Source organism: Theropithecus gelada, chromosome 1 (genome assembly GCF_003255815.1).
Source record: "Theropithecus gelada isolate Dixy chromosome 1, Tgel_1.0, whole genome shotgun sequence".
Lineage (NCBI taxonomy): Eukaryota > Metazoa > Chordata > Mammalia > Primates > Cercopithecidae > Theropithecus > Theropithecus gelada.
This window is the reverse complement of record NC_037668.1, coordinates 182,992,824-183,010,945: the sequence shown is the minus strand read 5'-3', so window position 1 is coordinate 183,010,945 and position 18,122 is coordinate 182,992,824. Positions and strand designations below refer to the sequence as shown.

The 18,122-nt window shown below is 43.6% G+C and overlaps 1 protein-coding gene across 1 annotated transcript in view; it reads left to right on the top strand.

Moving 5' to 3' along the window:
• Positions 1-1,204: 1,204 nt before the first annotated feature.
• Positions 1,205-18,122, top strand: part of LAMC1 (laminin subunit gamma 1) — a 121,666-nt gene continuing 104,748 nt past the window's right edge. The window contains exon 1 of the mRNA XM_025382569.1: positions 1,205-1,871. Within this exon, the coding sequence (XP_025238354.1) occupies positions 1,457-1,871 (415 nt within the window). The 5' untranslated portion in view covers positions 1,205-1,456. The remainder of the gene's footprint in view (positions 1,872-18,122) is intronic.

Here is an 18,122-nt window from a genome sequence, read left to right as displayed (position 1 = left end):
TTTTTTTTTTTTTTGTTCTGTTTTTGCCGTGTACTTATTATCCACACCTTATCATCAAGTTCCTCAAAAGCTAGAACAAAACAAATCCGTGTCATCCACTATGTGCATCCTTCCTCTCTGCTTGGGGACGCCAAGGGTTTCAAGCTGCTGCCTCCTTGCCCTGGTCTCTGCTTGCCGTATCAGCCCTGGGTAAGCGCCCAGGTTCTGCTCAGGGACTAAAACTCATGATCTTCTGGCTCAGTTTCTGTGAACTGAGTCATTCTGGCACTGAGAACATTCCGTGACTCAGCAGGCCCGAAAAGGAGGATGTCAGAATCCACATAATTTCGAGTCTTTTAAAGGCAAGCCGAGGAACACAAACAACACAGCGGAAGAATTTCGCAGTGGGTCGTGCGTACCCAAGGGAAAAATGTCATTCCATTCCCAGCCTTTTCACTTCCTTCCTTGCCCCGGTAAAACGACTGGTTACACTTTAATTCAGCGGCAGGAAATCGCTTCACAAAACTCATCTGGCTGCTGCGGGCCCTTCTGATTCTCCAGGGACAGTGTCGGCCCCATGGACGCCCCGGACTTCGGTTCGGGAGGGGCTGGCGCGGGACCCCGGGCAGCAGCGGGCGCTCCCGGGTGGGACCGACACCTGGCTGGGCGGGGACCCTCCTGCCACAGCCCAAATGGGCGCGAGGCCCCAGGGACGACCCCGAGCGACCTCCTGACCCGGCGTCGCCCCTCTAAGGCGCCCTCCCCCGCCTCCTCCCGCAACGCAGAGTCTCCCAGGCCGCGGAGGCCGAGGACCCCGGCGACTCCCGCGCGGGGAGCCGGGTCTGCGAGGCCGCCCTTCCCTCCCGGCATGCACCATCCTGCCGCCCTCTCCTCCCCTCCCCTCCCTTCCTCTCCCCCAACCCCCTCCCCGGCTCCCCGCCCACCCCGCGCGCCCCTCCCCCCGGTCGCGCGCCGCGGGCCCGAGCACGAGACGCCGCCGCCCCCGCCGCCGCCTGGAGTCGCCGGGACGGACGCGCAGTCCATGGGGCGCGCAGGGCCAGGGAGTTGCCCCAGGGACCGCGGGAGTTGCTGAGAGGAGACCGGGTTGGGCTTTCTCCTCTCCCAGACCCCACCCGACCCTGCCGATCCCACCCCCTGCTCCTTCCTCCCCGGGGGCGCGCACTCGGGCACGCGCTCGGAAGTCGGGGGTCGGCGCGGAGTGCAGGCTGCTTCGCGGGGTAGGTTAGGGAAGCGCGGAGGCGGCGCGCGGGGGCCGCGGTCGGCGAGCAGCGCGGTCCTCGCTAGGGGCGCCCGCCCGTCAGTCTCTCCGGCGCGAGTCGCCGCCACCGCCCGCTCGGGAGTCAGGCCCCTGGGCCCCCAGGCTCAAGCAGCGAAGCGGCCTCCGGGGAACGCCGCTAGGCTAGAGGAACGCGCCGGTGCCCTTGCCTTCGCCGTGGCCCAGCGTGCGGGCGGCGGGATGAGGGGGAGCCAGCGAGCCGCGCCGGCCCTGCGGCGCCGGGGGCGGCTCTGGCCCGTATTGGCCGTGTTGGCGGCCGCCGCGGCGGGCTGTGCCCAGGCAGCCATGGACGAGTGCACGGACGAGGGCGGGCGGCCGCAGCGCTGCATGCCCGAGTTCGTCAACGCCGCCTTCAACGTGACCGTGGTGGCTACCAACACGTGTGGGACTCCGCCCGAGGAGTACTGTGTGCAGACCGGGGTGACCGGGGTCACCAAGTCCTGTCACCTGTGCGACGCCGGGCAGCCCCACCTGCAGCACGGGGCAGCCTTCCTGACCGACTACAACAACCAGGCCGACACCACCTGGTGGCAAAGCCAGACCATGCTGGCCGGGGTGCAGTACCCCAGCTCCATCAACCTCACGCTGCACCTGGGTAAGCGGTGACAGCCCCGTCCCCTGCTACTGCTCGCCAGCAGCCCAGCTCCCGGACCGGCTCCGTCCCCGTAGCCGGCCTCACGGACCCAGACAGCCGCGTGTTGGCTCTCTGTTCCCCGGCATGGGCCACACAGAAACTCCTTTCTCCAACTTCTGAAATAGATCTAGCTTTTAACATCCCTTGAGGGCCAGAATGTTCCGCACGAGTCTCTCTGCTTTCCTGTTCTTTCTGACTTAACGGGATTCTGGCTCTCTGATTATTCTGCATTTCGGCTGTTAGGATTGTGGTTCCCCCCCTCCACCTTTTTTTTTTTTTTTCTGAAGCGTTAATCAGAAACTCCCATCCCCACTTTTCTCTTTGCTAGCAAGGCCGTCATAGCGCATACTTGGATCAGAAACAAGAAGGTCTGCCGTAACATTTTCGTCTTTAAAATGTTTAGATGTCCCTCCAGGGCTGAGGGTGATTGTTCTGTTAAGGGGGAATTTGAGAGGAGCAAATGCCTTCGCTGCCTATATTGCCTATGTGGAATTAAAACATAAATTCACTTTTGAAGTTATTGTTCTTTATAGCTGCTCAGCCTTAAAATAAGCCACAGAGCGATTTGACTGCTAATCCTGGTGCAGAATAAACAAAAGGAAGTGCACTCACTGTAATTGCTGGGCACAGCCTTGTCCCTGGGTAAAAAGGCTCTCCTTTACTGTCTTCCCTTTTGCTTTCATTCAAAGCAAGTGTAGAAACACGTATAAGTGATCTTTCAGAAATCAGGAAAGGGATGTATAGAAAACTTCATGGCAGGGCAGTGGATGAGGATGGACGTGTATCTGGAAGTACCAAAAATAATGTTCGATCTAGGTAAGTTTTTCCTCATCTATTGAGATATGTAAATAGGCAGAAAGTTTCATTATTGTGTTTAACCGAGGAACCGATGTGTGGGAAACTGACATTTGACTTAGCGCTTCACTCCCCATTGCCTTGGAAGGCTTGATTATTACCAGTAGCTGGTACTAACGAACTTCCAGAGAGAACAGACTGCCCCAAGCCATTCTTCTGTCAAGGGAGGGTAATTCTGTGAGGCTAATATCCCTTAGGGGTGTTGGAAAGGAACATGTTGTTGGCAAATGGTTCTTTTGATCATGGTTTTGCTGCTCTCCGGTACACTAAACTTTATTTAAGTATCAGGATTCCAGAGAAAGAATTTGACTTACAAAAAGTACTTTGAAAAGTGGAATTAAATTATTGTGTGTGGAATAAGTGTTAGAAAAGCAGAATTATTTAACATCTTATTTGCAGTTGAGTCATTAAACAAATGAAACATTTTGAAAATAATTTCATAAAATGATACTATGAGGTATCTGTTTTTCAGGGATTGAAGAAGTAAAGTGCACTGAGTTCAGTTTTTTAAAGGTGCCTTTCTAAAGACATAGCTAGTGACCGAGGGTTTCCTAAGATGTGTGGGATTGCTCTTTTTTTTCTCCTGTTATATTTTTTAAATTGGTCAAAATTATTTTTGAAATTTGTATCTAAGTATTTTTGTTTAACTTTTGACTTGTTAAAGTTTCTGTGTTCAAGTTTGAATACCCTTGAAGTCTTATTTTGTTCATTTTCAGATTTTAAAATTTTCAAAGAAAAGGCGTTGCCTGATGTCTCAAATCTCAGATGCCTGAAATTCAATCGACAATTACTGAACAACAGTCTCTTATTTACATAAAGGTGGGGCTCTTGGCTCTCTGAATTTTCTCTTGTAGGCACTGTGTAGCTAAAGGTCGTTTAAGGTGATTTCAGAGGTAGATAGGTTACTCAGTGATTACTACCCTGTTGCAAAGATAATGTGGTAGAGTAAGCTGGTATCAGTTAAGTTAGATTGCTCCCACTGGGAGGCAGGTATGTTAACTTTGGGTCATGGTTGATTAAAAGGTCAAAAGAGATCTTAGAGTTTGCCTCTAACATCACTTTTTACTATAAAATGTTTTATGCTTGGACTTGGTTTTGCTGAAATTTCCCTCAACTTTTGGTAATATTGTTGCTAAATAAAATTCATAAAACTGAGTTTAAAACTTTGTAAGTTAAAAGTATTTTCTTACAAGTATTGTGATTAACTGTAAAAATACGTACTTTTTAGTTTAAGCTAACTTGACTCGGATACTTGACTTACACTTGTTCTTGGATCAGAAATGACATCCTGGAAGAAGTCATGTGTCGTGGAGGAGGTGGGAAGGGGGAAAGGTTTGTGTGTAGTGAGGTTGAGGTTTCTCTTTCTCTCCCCTGTCCCCACCTCGTCTTTAATGATAAGATTATATGTATACATGTATGTTTTGATCAACAATTTATGACAAGTATGCAAGGTGTTATGTGTCACTGTGTGTTTTGATGTTCAGCATATTCACTCCCCAACTCCAGTTACTCCATGGGCTGCAGCTAACTGATTATTTCCCATGAATTAAAGTACCATGACTGTTTTGTGCATCTATTAAATCTCCCTTCCAGTTCAAATTTCACATACCCTTAAGCAAGTGATGCATATTGTGCTTCGCCCTTACAGAGCATGTGAAACTAGAAATGAGTAGTGTGAAAGAGCTAGGTCTAGCCACCACTTTTCTAGCCTTCCTTTTGATGTTGAACTTTCAGTACAGTAAACTTTAAAATAAGCAGTCAAATCGTACATAAGAAATGTAAGTAGTTATGTAAGTGTTTGGGCACTGACTTTTTTAAATTATAAAAATGAAACATGACTTTGTAAATTCAAACAGTAAGTATAGTGACAAGTGAGTCTCTTTATCACTGCCTGCTAAGCTCCACGCCCTAGAGACCACCATTCACAATTTCTTACATTAATATGACCCTCTAGAAATTTTTTGTGCATACACATGTATATATCAAATTATAGGATCATTGTAACTGGTACTTTTTGGGAGGCTGAGGCATATTTTAAGAGATGGCAAATACAAATCTGATTATTGTACCTGTATCATCATTTGCTGTACAAAAGCCAGGAAAATCAGCGTTGATTTTGAAAACGGCCATCTTAAAAGCTTAAAAGCACCATACACAGTAATCCAGGGTGCAGGGTATAGTGCGTCCTCGGATAAAAAGAGTTAAAGTTGCTATGGGAACCAGAATTGCACTTTCTGCTTGTTATGGGGAGAAATCTCAACCAGCCACCCTTTTCTAAAAAGAAGTCTTTTTTGTTTTGCCGTCAACTTCTGGATGGATTATTCAATTGCTGTTAAAAAGTTTGGCTTTTATGTCTTACAGTAAGTTTTTATCAGTACTAGGGGGGTAGTTGATACTATGATTGTAGCTGAGGATTTGCCTTTTATTAAACAGCCCCTTTAATTAATTTGATAATCATTGTGGATGGAAACTTGGCAGACAGGATCCTAATCTTGAGAAAGGTAGCTTTTCCTTTTTCTAAAAACAGTTAGATTAAGGAAAAGAGTGCTTATAAAACCAACCCAATCCAAAGTTTATGGAACTCCTAAAATTAACACTGAGACCAGATTAGTTTCCAAGCTCCTCATAAACTGTAGGAACCAGTAGTGATTAAATGAAGCTTTTAAATCTGTATCTGAATATCTTTTTGTGTGTGTGTAAATTAGAATAATTGATATATAGGCTATTGCCATTTATTCTCTTTGGTCGTCTGCTGAGTGTGTATGTATTTAACATGGAACAAATGGCAATTTCTCCCTCCAGGAAAAACCTTTGCAAGGTGGGTTCTGACTGTGTCAGGGAATAGCTCACTGTGGTGACTTCACTGTGGTATTTGTGCACCCTGAGGGGACACTATTTTAGTTTGTCTCACAAAGGCCTGATTTACATTTTGCAGGTTGCAACTTGAGGAGTTAAGGAGCTCTTCCTTAATGGCCAGCAGTTGTTGAACACAGTTTTATAAAGTTGCTGTTGGCTGTTTTCCTGTTCTACAGTTCACTGCTTTTTCTCCAAATTCCTTCTCCATTCTAAGGGCATTCAAAAAAGAATTTACACATTAGGTGAGAAGTTGGAGCTATAAGGCATCCTGAGCTCACCTCTTCCATTTGTCATTGGTCACATATGTGGGAGGAATCAAGTTTTGACTATTTCAATTCTAAATAATTTTTAAAAATTGGGTGTGTCTTTTGCTATGCACTCCTTCCTCCTGTGCATACTTTCTCATGTTATTGGCAGATATTCTGCAAACGTTTTAAAAAATACTCTTGAAGTATATACCACTGTACCTGATAGAAAGATGTAGAAGATTGAGGGTCCTGTCTTCAGAAGATTATACTCTATTAGGAATTTATACACTCATAATGACATTACAATAATAAATCAAGGATGTCTGTATTTTACATTTTACAGCTTATAAGGCCTCCAATTTATCACTGATGAGATTTCTCACAATGCGATGAAGGCAAAGATGCTTAGGGTTGTGATTTGCCAAAAGTCATGGGGGAGATAAGTCTTTGACTACTTAGTTGATTGCATTCGTTCTTGCAGCTTGCAGCTTCTCTAACGAGTCTGTCAAAAGAATGTCTACTTTATCCTAAGCCACTTTAAAAATTTCATGTATACCCTGGTTCAGAGATACCATACTCCTTTGGTTTTCCTTGTTTTTTCTCCTGCCTACTCCTTTTTATTTTTGTTTTATTTTTTATTTTTATTTATTTATTTTTTTGTTAGATGAGTCTCGCTCTGTCGCCCAGGCTGGAGTGCAGTGGCCCCATCTTGGCTCACTGCAAGCTTCACCTCCCGGGTTCATGCCATTCTCCTGCCTCAGCCTCCCGAGTAGCTGGGACTACAGGCGTCCGCCACCACGCCTGGCTAATTTTTTGTAGTTTTAGTAGACATTGGATTTCACCGTGTTAGCCAGGATGCTCTCGATCTCCTGACCTCATGATGCGCCCGCCTGGGCCTCCCAAAGTGCAGGGATTACAGGCGTGAGCCACCGCGCCTGGCCTTACTCCTTTTTATTTATGTTCCTAGATTCCTGTCTTTTCATGCTGTTCACGCTTTGTAGATGAACTCATGTTGGTCTCAAGGCTTTATTTGCAACTTCATTTGTAAATTTTTAAATTCTGAAGTTGTATTTCTAGTCACCTCTTTTTCCATATCTGAAAACTTGTTGGTTCTGGTCAATTTGGGATATCCAGAGACCATATTCAAAACTAAATTCACTCCTTGTTGTCTTACCCAACTCAAAGCTCTTTTGGTATTCCCTATGTTAATGAACTACACTGCTGTCTAACCCTGAGGCTGTCAACTTATGTTGCCCAAGTCTCTCCTGAAAGAACCATGCTTGACAGGCTTCATGAGTAAAGACTACCCTGGGAAACAGTTAGGATCCACTGCTGTGAGGTGGGTCAGTTCTGGGTAGCTGTAACTTCACTCCTTTCTTTCCCACCAATCCTTACTATAATCTGTCCAAGACTCTACTTTTACCTTCTGTATCTAGGCACTATATGTCTTGAATGCTTATCTTTCCATCCTCTTTGTCCCTGCTTTACTGTAAGTTCCCATTGCATTTCACCTGGATTGTTGCCACAGCCTCCTAATAAACTGGTGGGCTTTCTACCTCCAGCTTTGCCCTTTATATTTGGGCAGCCATCCTTTGGACTGAGTGATGGTTCTAAAATGCAAATCTGATATACAATTTTGCAGCTAAAAATTCTGCAGTGGTTCCTCAAGATTTTAGGATGAAGTCCAAACTCCTTGGCATGGTGTACAGGGTACTTTAAGATCTGGACCCTTTTGTCGCTTCGTGTGCTCACAGGGCTGTTCTTTGGTTTGGAACACTTCTCCCAGGTGTTAATATCCTTTAGGACTCCTTCCCCCGTTTCTCTCTCTCTGTCTCCCCTTTCTGCCCTACTCCCTGGCTTGGATTAGGTCTCCCACTCACACCACCCTGTGGGTATTTATCACAGTCCCTATCACACAGGATTATCTGTTTCTTTACTTGTCTGTTTCCACCTTTAAACCATGAAGTTTTTGAAGGACGAGTCAGGGGTTTAGTAATCTTTTAGTTCAGTTAAAGATGACTAGTATTGGTTAATTTTTTGTTATGTATTAGCACCAATGCAAATTCCTGGATGTGTAGTGATTCAGGGGATCATTGCCCTGACCTCATTCTTAGATGAGGTGTAGATGCAGAGGCCCATGTGTCTCTCTATTTGGGGGTAGGCAAATGATGGCCTTCTTAGCCAAGTCCAGTCCATGGCTAAGGTATGGAATTGGAAAGGCCTATGACTGTCCTTTTTTGGGTAAAAATTAGACTGTTATGTGACTTGAAGTCAGCCTAAATAAATCTTAGGAGAAAACTCACGAATTCTCACATGTGAATATGTATTTCTGAAATGTTAATTTGTGTTTTTTTCCTTTAAAAATGGACATAAGCAAATTTTATTTAAAGCATATATATATTCTATAGTTTCAGCTACTTGGGAGGCTGAGGCAGAGGGATCACTTGAGCTAAGAAGTTTGAGGCTGTAGTACACCATGATTGCGCCTGTTGAATACCCACTACACCCGAGCCTGGACGACATAGACGCTATCTCAAAAATTAAATAAAATATGTATATTCACATGTACATTGTTGAAATAGATTCTTAAAAGGAATTATTAAGCAGTTGAGGGGAGAGGTTACAATGAAGTATCTTATTTGCTTGTTGTATATAGCATCTTTTTAAGTTTAGTGAAGTCATCATGAGTAGATTTAGAAGATAGGCATACTGTCTCTTTAGGATAGTGAAGAACTGTAAATGTAGAGTATGGTATAGCCCAGTGTATTCCACATTAAAGTGGTTAGGCTGTTGAGCAGTAACCACATATTCATCTAGAGTTAATAGGCAGCAGCAACAGTTGCTTCTTTTTTTTTTTTTTTTTGACAGAGTTTCTCTCTTGTCACCCAGGCTGGAGTGCGGTGGCATGATCTTGGCTCACTGCAACCTCTGCCTCCCAGGTTCAAGAGATTCTCCTTCCTCAGCCTCCCGAATAGCTGGGATTACAGGCATGTGCCACCACACCCAGCTAGTTTTGTATTTTTAGTAGAGAGGGGGTTTTACCATGTTGGTCAGGCTGGTTTGGAACTCCCGACCTCAGGTGATCTGCGCGTCTCGGCTTCCCAATGCTGGGAGTACAGGCCTGAGACACCATACCCGGCCCTGCTTCTTGTTCATTTTTCCTGCTGGACTTTATTGACAGCTCTACCACTGTTCTGTTTGGGTTTTAGGGAAAGGTGTTAAAGTTTAGAGCAGAGCTGTTTGTTTATTTTTACTGCTGAAAATTTCTGAGGTTTTTAAAAATATGGGATTAATGTTTCTTTTAAGTTGTCAGCTTGAAAGTGTATAATTTCAAGATGATTTTGTGCTGATTTTATTACTTTGCCTTGGTTGCTTGCTATAAGACTTAAGATAGAACTTGCCCTGTGGAGAAGAATAGAGTAAAATAAAATAATTTAAAAATAAGAAAAAAAAGATTAAAAAAAAAAAAAAAACAAACCACCTGTGTAAGAGGGCCCTGCTGGAATTTGCAAGCATCCCCTTTCTTGTGACATGATAAAGTTAGGTGTTTGCTCATTTGGGTCTAAAACTGACAGCTTGCTAATAGGGGTTACCAGAAAACCCATTTATAGAAACATTCCTGAGATTTTAGAGTACTGCACCAGACTAGGGTGGCACTAATTAAGTGTGTCTGCTTTTCTATGCGTGTGCTCTTCTAGGGGCCAGCCTGAAATAAGTGGGCCCAGTCAGCCTGGTACAGCTACATATTCATGAAATAGAATAAAGCAGACTTCACTCTTTCTTAGCCAATGGCACCCTCAGATCTCTTGTGGGAGAAGAACCTTATGCTAAGGCTGGGAAATGAATAAGGGGATTTACCTTATTTCTTTTGAACTTTAGGAGTTACATTTCCTCAGTTCCCTTCTTTTACTCTTTGTTTCCAACCGCGTGTGGCTGCTTCCTCTTATATTGAGGCCAACGTTGGATTGTTTTATTTTTAGATTTTTGTTATTTTATCTTTTTGTTTTGAAAGTTGGAGGAGATACTAATTCAGAATCAGTCTTCTTCACATTGCTTGTTTTTTTTTTTTTTTTTTTAAAAGAGACAAAGTCTCACTCTGTTGCCAAGCTGGAAGTGCAGTGGTGCAATCAGAGCTCACTGCAGCCTTGACCTCCTAGGTGCAAGTGATCCTCTTGCCTTGGCCTCCCACAGGGCTGGGAATAGAGGTATGAGTCACCATGCCTGGCCTCTTTTTCCTTTTCTTGAATTTGGTATGTGGTCTTGTGTAGAGTTAAGGACTCAGTAAATTTTGTTTCATGATGATAAATCACAGTACTGTGTATGCATGAAAGTTTCTGCTAACCAGAATGATTGTGGCAGTGACTATACAGGTACCTGTCTGTTTTCAGAGACCTGGTTAATGACCAGTCTCTTTTTTTCCCGTCTTCTTTAGAGTTCTGATTTTGTGTTCTATTCTTGAGCTGGGTGGAGCTCAAGAATAAATTTTACATATGTAAAATTTCAGAGCTATACATTTAATATTTGTATCCTTCATTATATGTAAATTATTCCTCAAATAAAAAAGTTAATTAAGAAACTCTCAGCCAATTGTACAATATAATATTGTTTTTTTTTTTTTTGGTATGATTTTTGGCTTAGAATAGAACACCATGTGAGGCTTCATCATCTAAAATATATTTCTCTTACTGTCTTTCTCCCCTCTACCAAAAGTTGCTGGCATTAATAGGCATTGACAGATACTTGTTGAGTGATCACATCAGTGAACTAGCTGGTTTTAATTGAGTTATGAGCCCATTTTCATTGAAGTACCTGCAGAGCCCTCTCATACGATCATGCTTGATAGACGCCTCAGGCAGTGCAGCATGGGAAACCTGGGGAAGAGCGGTCCTCTGTTCTCACCTCACTTTAAGCAGGTAGTGGTTTTGGTTGATGCTTCATCGTTTGATGTGGTAAGATGATAAGTCTGTGGGTTTTGCTGCAGGTTTAGAGAATTCTTTAAGAATGTCTTTCCGTGGCATATGCTTTGGTCACAATGTCTGGTGCTTATGTAACTTGCTATTTAATTTCCATGGTGAAACATAAATGTTCCACATACCACTTAAATATGGGAAGACCCCATCTTCATTCATTTAAACATGGTCTAGGTAATGGCTTTCTCTTATTGAGCCTTTTAGAAATAAAAAGTCTGAAGTTTGAATTATGTGGCTTTCTTGGAGAAACTTATTTATTTATTTATTTATTTATTTATTTTTGAGACAGTCTCAGTCTTTTGCCCAGGCTGGAGTGCAGTGGCATGATCTTGGCTCACTGCAGCCTCCACCTCCCAGGTTCAAGCGATTCTCCTGTCTCAGCCTCCCGAGTAGCTGGGATTACAGGCACACACCACCATGCCCGGCTAGGTTTTTTGTATTTTTTTTTTTAGTAGAGATCGGGTTTCACCATGTTAGCCAGGCTGGTCTCGGTCTCCCAAAGTTCTGGGATTACAGGCGTGAGCCACTGTGCCTGGCCGGAGAAACTTACAAAGCTATGAAATATTTCCAATGATCTGAAAAGATCTACCTGCTTAAAATGAGGTGAGCTTTATTGCATTTTGATTCTAATTAGTGGACAAAGGACTTATGTAAATAAGACTGCTGGGGGGGGGAATGGTTCACTCATAGACGTTGTAGTATGGGGTGTGTGAGTTATGATAGATATTGAAGGTGCTTTTTATATCCTAAAGATACTTTTATTTGTAATGTATTTGAGGAGATCAGACAGAAACATTGACCTGTAGGCAAAATAATTCAGTTGAAACTTTTTTTCTGAGATGGAGTCTTGCTCTGTTGCCCAGGCTGGAGTACAGTGGCACGATCTCAGCTCACTGCAACCTCCGTCTCCCGGGTTCAAGCGATTCTCCTGCCTCAGCCTCCTGAGTAGCTGGGACTCTATAGGCACACGACACCATGCCCAGCTAATTTTTGTATTTTTAGTAGAGTCGGGGTTTCATCATATTGGTCAGACTGGTCTCGAACTCCTGACCTCGTGATCTGCCTGCCTCCGCCTCCCAAAGTCCTGGGTTTACAGGAGTGAGCCACCGCGCCCAGCCCAGTTGAAACTTTTTAAATTGTTGGGAGAATACCTGCGGAGCATTTTGAAGAGTAGGGATTGAAGTCAGCCAGGAAAGCTTCCTGGATCTTGAAGAAAAGTAATAGACATGAGTGTAGAGTTTTTCCAGGAAGGTAGAGTTGTTTGAATAAAGATCTAAAAGTAGTTAGATAATGGTGAAGGCATTATTTGCCATTCATGGAGCAATGAGGATGTGCCAGATGGATTCTGGGGAGAAGAAGAACTTGAAAGCTGGGTGACAAAAGAAAGTGAATTACCTTTTGTCAAGTGCCTGCTGGTTACCTCTTTGAATTCTTCAGACTTGAGAACTATTGTTAACCCCTGGGGAATAATTGTATGACTAGTGACTTTTCTGAGGTTGCATAGGTTGAAATCCAGACCTGCTTTGATACATAGATTTTGCTTCTGCCACTCTGCCATGTTAGGTCAGACCTGCTGTAAGTGAAAGTGAATTCTAGGAAGACCTCAAATTGAGGAGAGAAATGAGAGTGCTAAAGAACTAAGCATTGTTTCTCTGATAGACCACTGCTTGAGGATCTCTGGATTTAGATTGCTCCTGTTAAAAGGGCTTTACACTTATCCTTGAAGAACAGAGGATTTTTTTTTAATTAAAAATACATATTTTTTTATTTAGACAGGGTTTTGCTCTGTCATCCAGGTTGGGGTGCAGTGGCACAATCGCATTTCATTGCAGCCTCAAACACCTGGGCTCAAGCAAACCTCCTACCTCAGCCTCCTGAGTAGCTAGGACTACAGGCATATACCACCATGCCTAGCTAATTTTATTTTTTTGTAGAGATGAGGTCTCTCTATGTTGCCCAGACTGGACCCGAACTCCTGGCCTCAAACAGTTCTCCTGCCTCGGCCTTCCAAAGTGCTGGGATTACAGGTGTAAGCCACCATGCCCAGCTGAGGATTGTTTTCAGTGGAAGAATTTTAGGTTTTGGGCACATGTACTAGTTGTATGATATTTAGCTGTTAATGCTTCTAGAAATTTCTAAGGAGTTTATTGAATTTGAGAATGAGGTCCTGGATTTTGTCAGTGTCTATTGATAGAAAAAAATATGCTCTACTTGTGAAAAGAAAATTTCTACACCTTCTGAATTTATTATGCCAAAGGGAAAAGTTAGGCCCTGGAAACTGAGTCACATAGCGTAGCTGTTTTTCTTCTCTGGTGCGTGACAGTTGCTTAGGGACCTTTGTGTTGAGACGTTATGTATAACCAGATACCCTATTCTTTATTCAAACCTAGACTAAGTGAAGCTAGAGGTAGAGACCCCTGTGATTGTTATTGCTTTACAATGGAATGTTAAGCAACCCCCTTAGAGTATAATAGTAACCAATCAAATCTTGTATCTGTATGTTAGCTTTATATAGAAAATGTTGTAATTCTGTTCTACTCCCCTATTTTTGCCCATATAAATGATCTTCACCTTTCCCAACACTGCGGAGTGCTGAGCACCATTCTTTAGCGTCAATGTTTCCTGGACGACTGCCCTCACTCTTTGCGCTTGAATGAATTCTTTTTTTTTTTTTTGAGACGGGGTCTTGCTCTGTCTCCCAGGCTAGAGTGCAGTGGCGCAATCTTGGCTCACTGCAACCTCTGCCTCCCAGGTTCAAGTGATTCTTCTGCCTCAGCCTCCTGAGTAGCTGGGATTACAGGTACTTACCACTGTGCCCAGCTGATTTTTGGATTTTTTAGTAGAGATGGGGTTTCGCCATGTTAGCCAGGCTGGTCTCGAACTCCTGACCAGGTGATCTACCCGCCTTGGCCTCCCAAAGTGCTGGGATTACCGGCGTGAGCCACCACACCTTGCCTTTTTTTTTTTTTGATACAGAGTTTTATTCTGTTGCCAGGCTGGAGTGCAATGGCGTGATCTTGGTGCACTGCTACCTCTGCCTCCTGGGTTCAAGCGATTCTCCTGCCTCAGCCTCCTGAGTAGCTGCAATTACAGGCATGTGCTACCACACCCAGCTAATTTTTGTATTTTTAGTAGAGATGGGAGTTCACCATGTTGGCCAGGCTCCCGACCTCAAGTGATTGCCCGCCTTGGCCTCCCAAAGTGCTGGGATTACAGACGTGAGCCACTGCGCGCAACCGAATGAATTCTTTCAACTGGATCCTCTGTGAGAAAGACATTACTCTTATTTGTGAAGAACAAAGGATTGTTTTCTTTTTTCTTTTTTTCTTTTTTTTTTTGTTTTTTGTTTTTTAGATGGTGTTTCACTCTTGTCACCCAGGCTGGAATGCAGTGGCACGATCTTGGCTTACTGCAACCTCCACCTCCTGGGTTCAAGCAATTCTGTCTCAGCCTCCTGAGTAGCTGGAATTACAGGCGCTCACCACCACGCCTGGCTAATTTTTGTATTTTTAGTAGAGATGAGGTTTCAGCATGTTGGTCAGGCTAGCCTCGAACTCCTGACCTCAGGTGATCCATCTACCTTGGCCTCCCAAAGTGCTGGGATTACAGGCGTGAGCCGCCGCACCTGGCCCAAAGGATTGTTTTCGATGGAAGACTTGTAGGTTTTGGGTACTTGAACTAGTTGCATGATATTCAGTTGTTAATGGTTCTAGGAATTTCTAAGGAATTTATTGAATTTCAGAGTGAGGTCCTGGATTTTATCAGTGTCTGACAGGAAAAGTGTACCCTATCCCATTTCCTCAGGGATGGTCAGTGCTTTCATTTATACAGGGAATGCCACCATCTTATCTCCTTTCTGCCTTATCCATGACTTCTTTCTGGTTGTTGGGAATTGCTGAGTTTAGTTCACTTGCTTACTTTATCTGACATTATTAAAGATAAGGCTGCCTGGTCTATCTTCACATTCTAGTTCTTTCCCTCTCTGCTCCAAGTAAATTCTAACCCTTACATGGTATGTTTTGTTGTTAAAGTTTGCTAACTGAATAGGTCTAACCCACCTTTTGTTAATTGATGGATAGATAGCTACTGTAGTCCCGGGAGCTTTCTTTGTCAGTATTAACATTATTCAGATTCAGAAGTGATACCATTCACTTTGATGTCTGTATATGTGAATTTGCAAATCTGTAAGTCTCTCTTTCCATCTTCCCCTCTCTCTTTCTGCCTCCCTCCTTTTCTCTTTAGTTTCCCCAGAGTGTTGCTGGGCTAAGGTTCAGTCAGAGGACTCTTAGATACCTTAACTTTTTTTGGTTTTATTTTTGAAGAAAGGGATCATAGTTCCCATTAGGACATGTATTTACAATGTGTTTTCTTTTGCTCTCCCACCACACGCTACCTCTACTTCTAGAACTTAAAATTCTACGATTGTTTTTTCTCCCTCATGCCCCATCCCCTTTTTAAAAAAAGTCAGAACTCTTCTTACTATAGTAGAACTTTACAGGTTTGAGTTGGCTGATTAAATATACTAAGTATTACTGAATCACTGCCCTGCCTTTTCTGCTTTCTTTACAGACCTGTTTAGTATACATTGTATGTACTTTTTTTTTTTTTTTTTTTTTTTGAGACAGTCTTGCTCTGTTGCCCAGGCTGTAGTGCAGTGGTGTGATCTCAGCTCACTGCAACTTCTTTCTCCTGGGTTCAAGCAATTGTCCTGCCTTAGCCTCCTGAGTAGCTGGGACTGCAGCCGTGGGCCCCCATGCCTGGCTAATTTTTGTATTTTTAGTAAATATGGAGTTTTACCATGTTAGCCAGGCTGGTCTAGAACTCCTGACGTCAGGTGATCTACCCACCTAAAGTCCTGAGATTACAGGCCTGAGCTGCCGCTCCTGGCCCACAGATGAATTTTTTTTTTTTTTTTTTGAGACGGAGTCCTGCTCTGTCGCCCAGACTGGAGTGCAGTGGCGCGATCTCGGCTCACTGCAAGCTCCGCCTCCCAGGTTCACGCCATTCTCCGGCCTCAGCCTCCCAAGTAGCTGGGACTACAGGCGCCCGCCAACACGTCCAGCTAATTTTTTTGTATTTTTAGTAGAGACGGGGTTTCACCGTGGTCTCGATCTCCTGACCTTGTGATCTACCCGCCTCGGCCTCCCAAAGTGCTGGGATTACAGGCATGAGCCACCGCGCCCGGCCCACAGATGATTTTTAAATGCTCTTGCTCAGTTCCTTTCTTATAGGGAGAGTGGGTGGCACCCTGTGCTACACCAGAGGGCTGAGTGTTGGGTTTAGAATGTCCTCAATGTCCTCCCTTGTCTCCGTTGTTTTTTATTTTGTTTTGTTTTTGGTCAGTTGGTAAAATATAAATACATAAACGTTTTCTCAGGGCTTTTCCATCAACTTTCTCCAGAGAGAGTGAAGGGATCCCAATGATTTCCAAGGAAAAAGTTTTGCAGTTTTTAGAAGCGGGGTAGTGACAGCATGATGAAATGAGCTGAATAGCTTTTTTTGAGTTTTCACTGGCAGGGACTGGGAAGTGATATTTTCCTGCCCTGGCATCACAAATCCCAATTAGAGGCGTACCCCTATTTTGATGGTGCTGGTGACGTCATCTGTTTTGATGCCACTAAGTTTAAAGAATTTTTTCTAAAAAAATTCTGGATCGTGATCTGATAGAGTTGAGCATGCCAGAATTTTCATTGAAATTGTGTTCTTTTGGAGGTGGGAATAAACAAGGGACTAAGGGTAAAGATTGTGGTGAGGTTGGGGGAGGGCTAGAAACCAAAAGAGCAATTGTGTACTTGAATTGCTTTGGTCATGTGATTGCCCCTTCTTGGGTAAAGGGTCATGATCAGTGGCCTTCAGTGTCTTGGATTAACTTTCGGAGCAGTCCATACATAGTTTTGAATTTGTGGTATTTTAGACAAGTTCATGGGATAGAAAATCTATTGGAGACTATAAATTCTTAGAATTCTACAAATTATAAGCATTTGCGGGAACATCTGTAATGCAGCTGTAATAAAATTTGTTTATTGTCAGGATTGCTTTAAAGGCTTTTGCTGGGTTATTACTGTTTTCAGTGTTTTTGCCACATGCGCTGAAGTAGCATCGACTCCTGGGTAGACTTCAGGATCATTCAGTTTTGTAGCCATTCTAATCAGGTTTAAAACATATGTCCACTTTAGAGCTCTTACGTCCTGGCACAGGCGTCTATGGTGAATACAGGCCATTTCAAGATGGACACTGATTCTGGAATTAACATACTTCCCAGATGTTTGTAGTACAGATTTGTTTTCTGTGCTGTCTGTCATGTGTTGTTCTGTGTCTGTCTCTATCTGTGCTTTCCTCTGTTTTCCTTTTAGAATCCCTGGGGAAAGGTAGGGATCTGCTTTTTGGATTGGGAAATAGAATAGGCATTAAATTTTCGGTGAAAACCTTTGAGTTGGTATTGACATTTCTGTGAGAGGAGAGGCTGCTTTGTTCCCTCAAGGGAGACTGTTGGTGAGGGTGGTGTTGGGGTGAGACTCTGAATGTAACTAGACACGGACTTCTTCACATCTCTAGTGGTTTTCAATTATGAAATGGGCAACTGATGCTCTGAGTCAGCAGCCTTTTAACCATGCCTGACTGAAGAGACCTTGTGTTTGAAATTCACAGCATTGCCTGGATCCCTGCTGTCTTTTTGTGCCTCCCGCTAACACACAGCTGTTTTTGTTCATACATCGTTTTGTGTTCAACTGCCTGGTTACTTCCTCAGGTCCCTTTTATGGTGAATAATGGACACATGGGAGTTTGAACACCCAAGTGTGTGGTTATTCAAACAGGAAGTCTCAAGGAAGCACAGTAACTTTGTCAGAGGAACAAAAGATGGGACAGGAAAGGCTATTGAGGATTCTAGGCTTCAAACATCTGTCGGGAAATCTGATAATTTCTGAAATACAGATATTCCGTAGCTTACAAACAAGATGGTTTGTTTATTTGGAACTTGTTCCATTTTTAAAAAATCAGGGTATTAAATCCTAATCCATAAAATAGAAGTGGTGGGGAAAAAAGGATATAATGTGGCATCATTAGTGTGAAAAAGAGGGGAGAGGTTCTGCCTGTGGCTTGACTGGGTTTCAGGAGAAAGGCTGGAGCAGCTCATCTTGACTGAAGGTAACCCTGAGGCTGTATCCAGGGGTGAGCACATAGGTGGGACTTGACAGAGGCTGCTAGAGCTGACAGAATTGGATTAAAAGATGATTTTATGCAGAGCTTTTGATGATTGAGCACTGGAGGAATATGAGATAAAG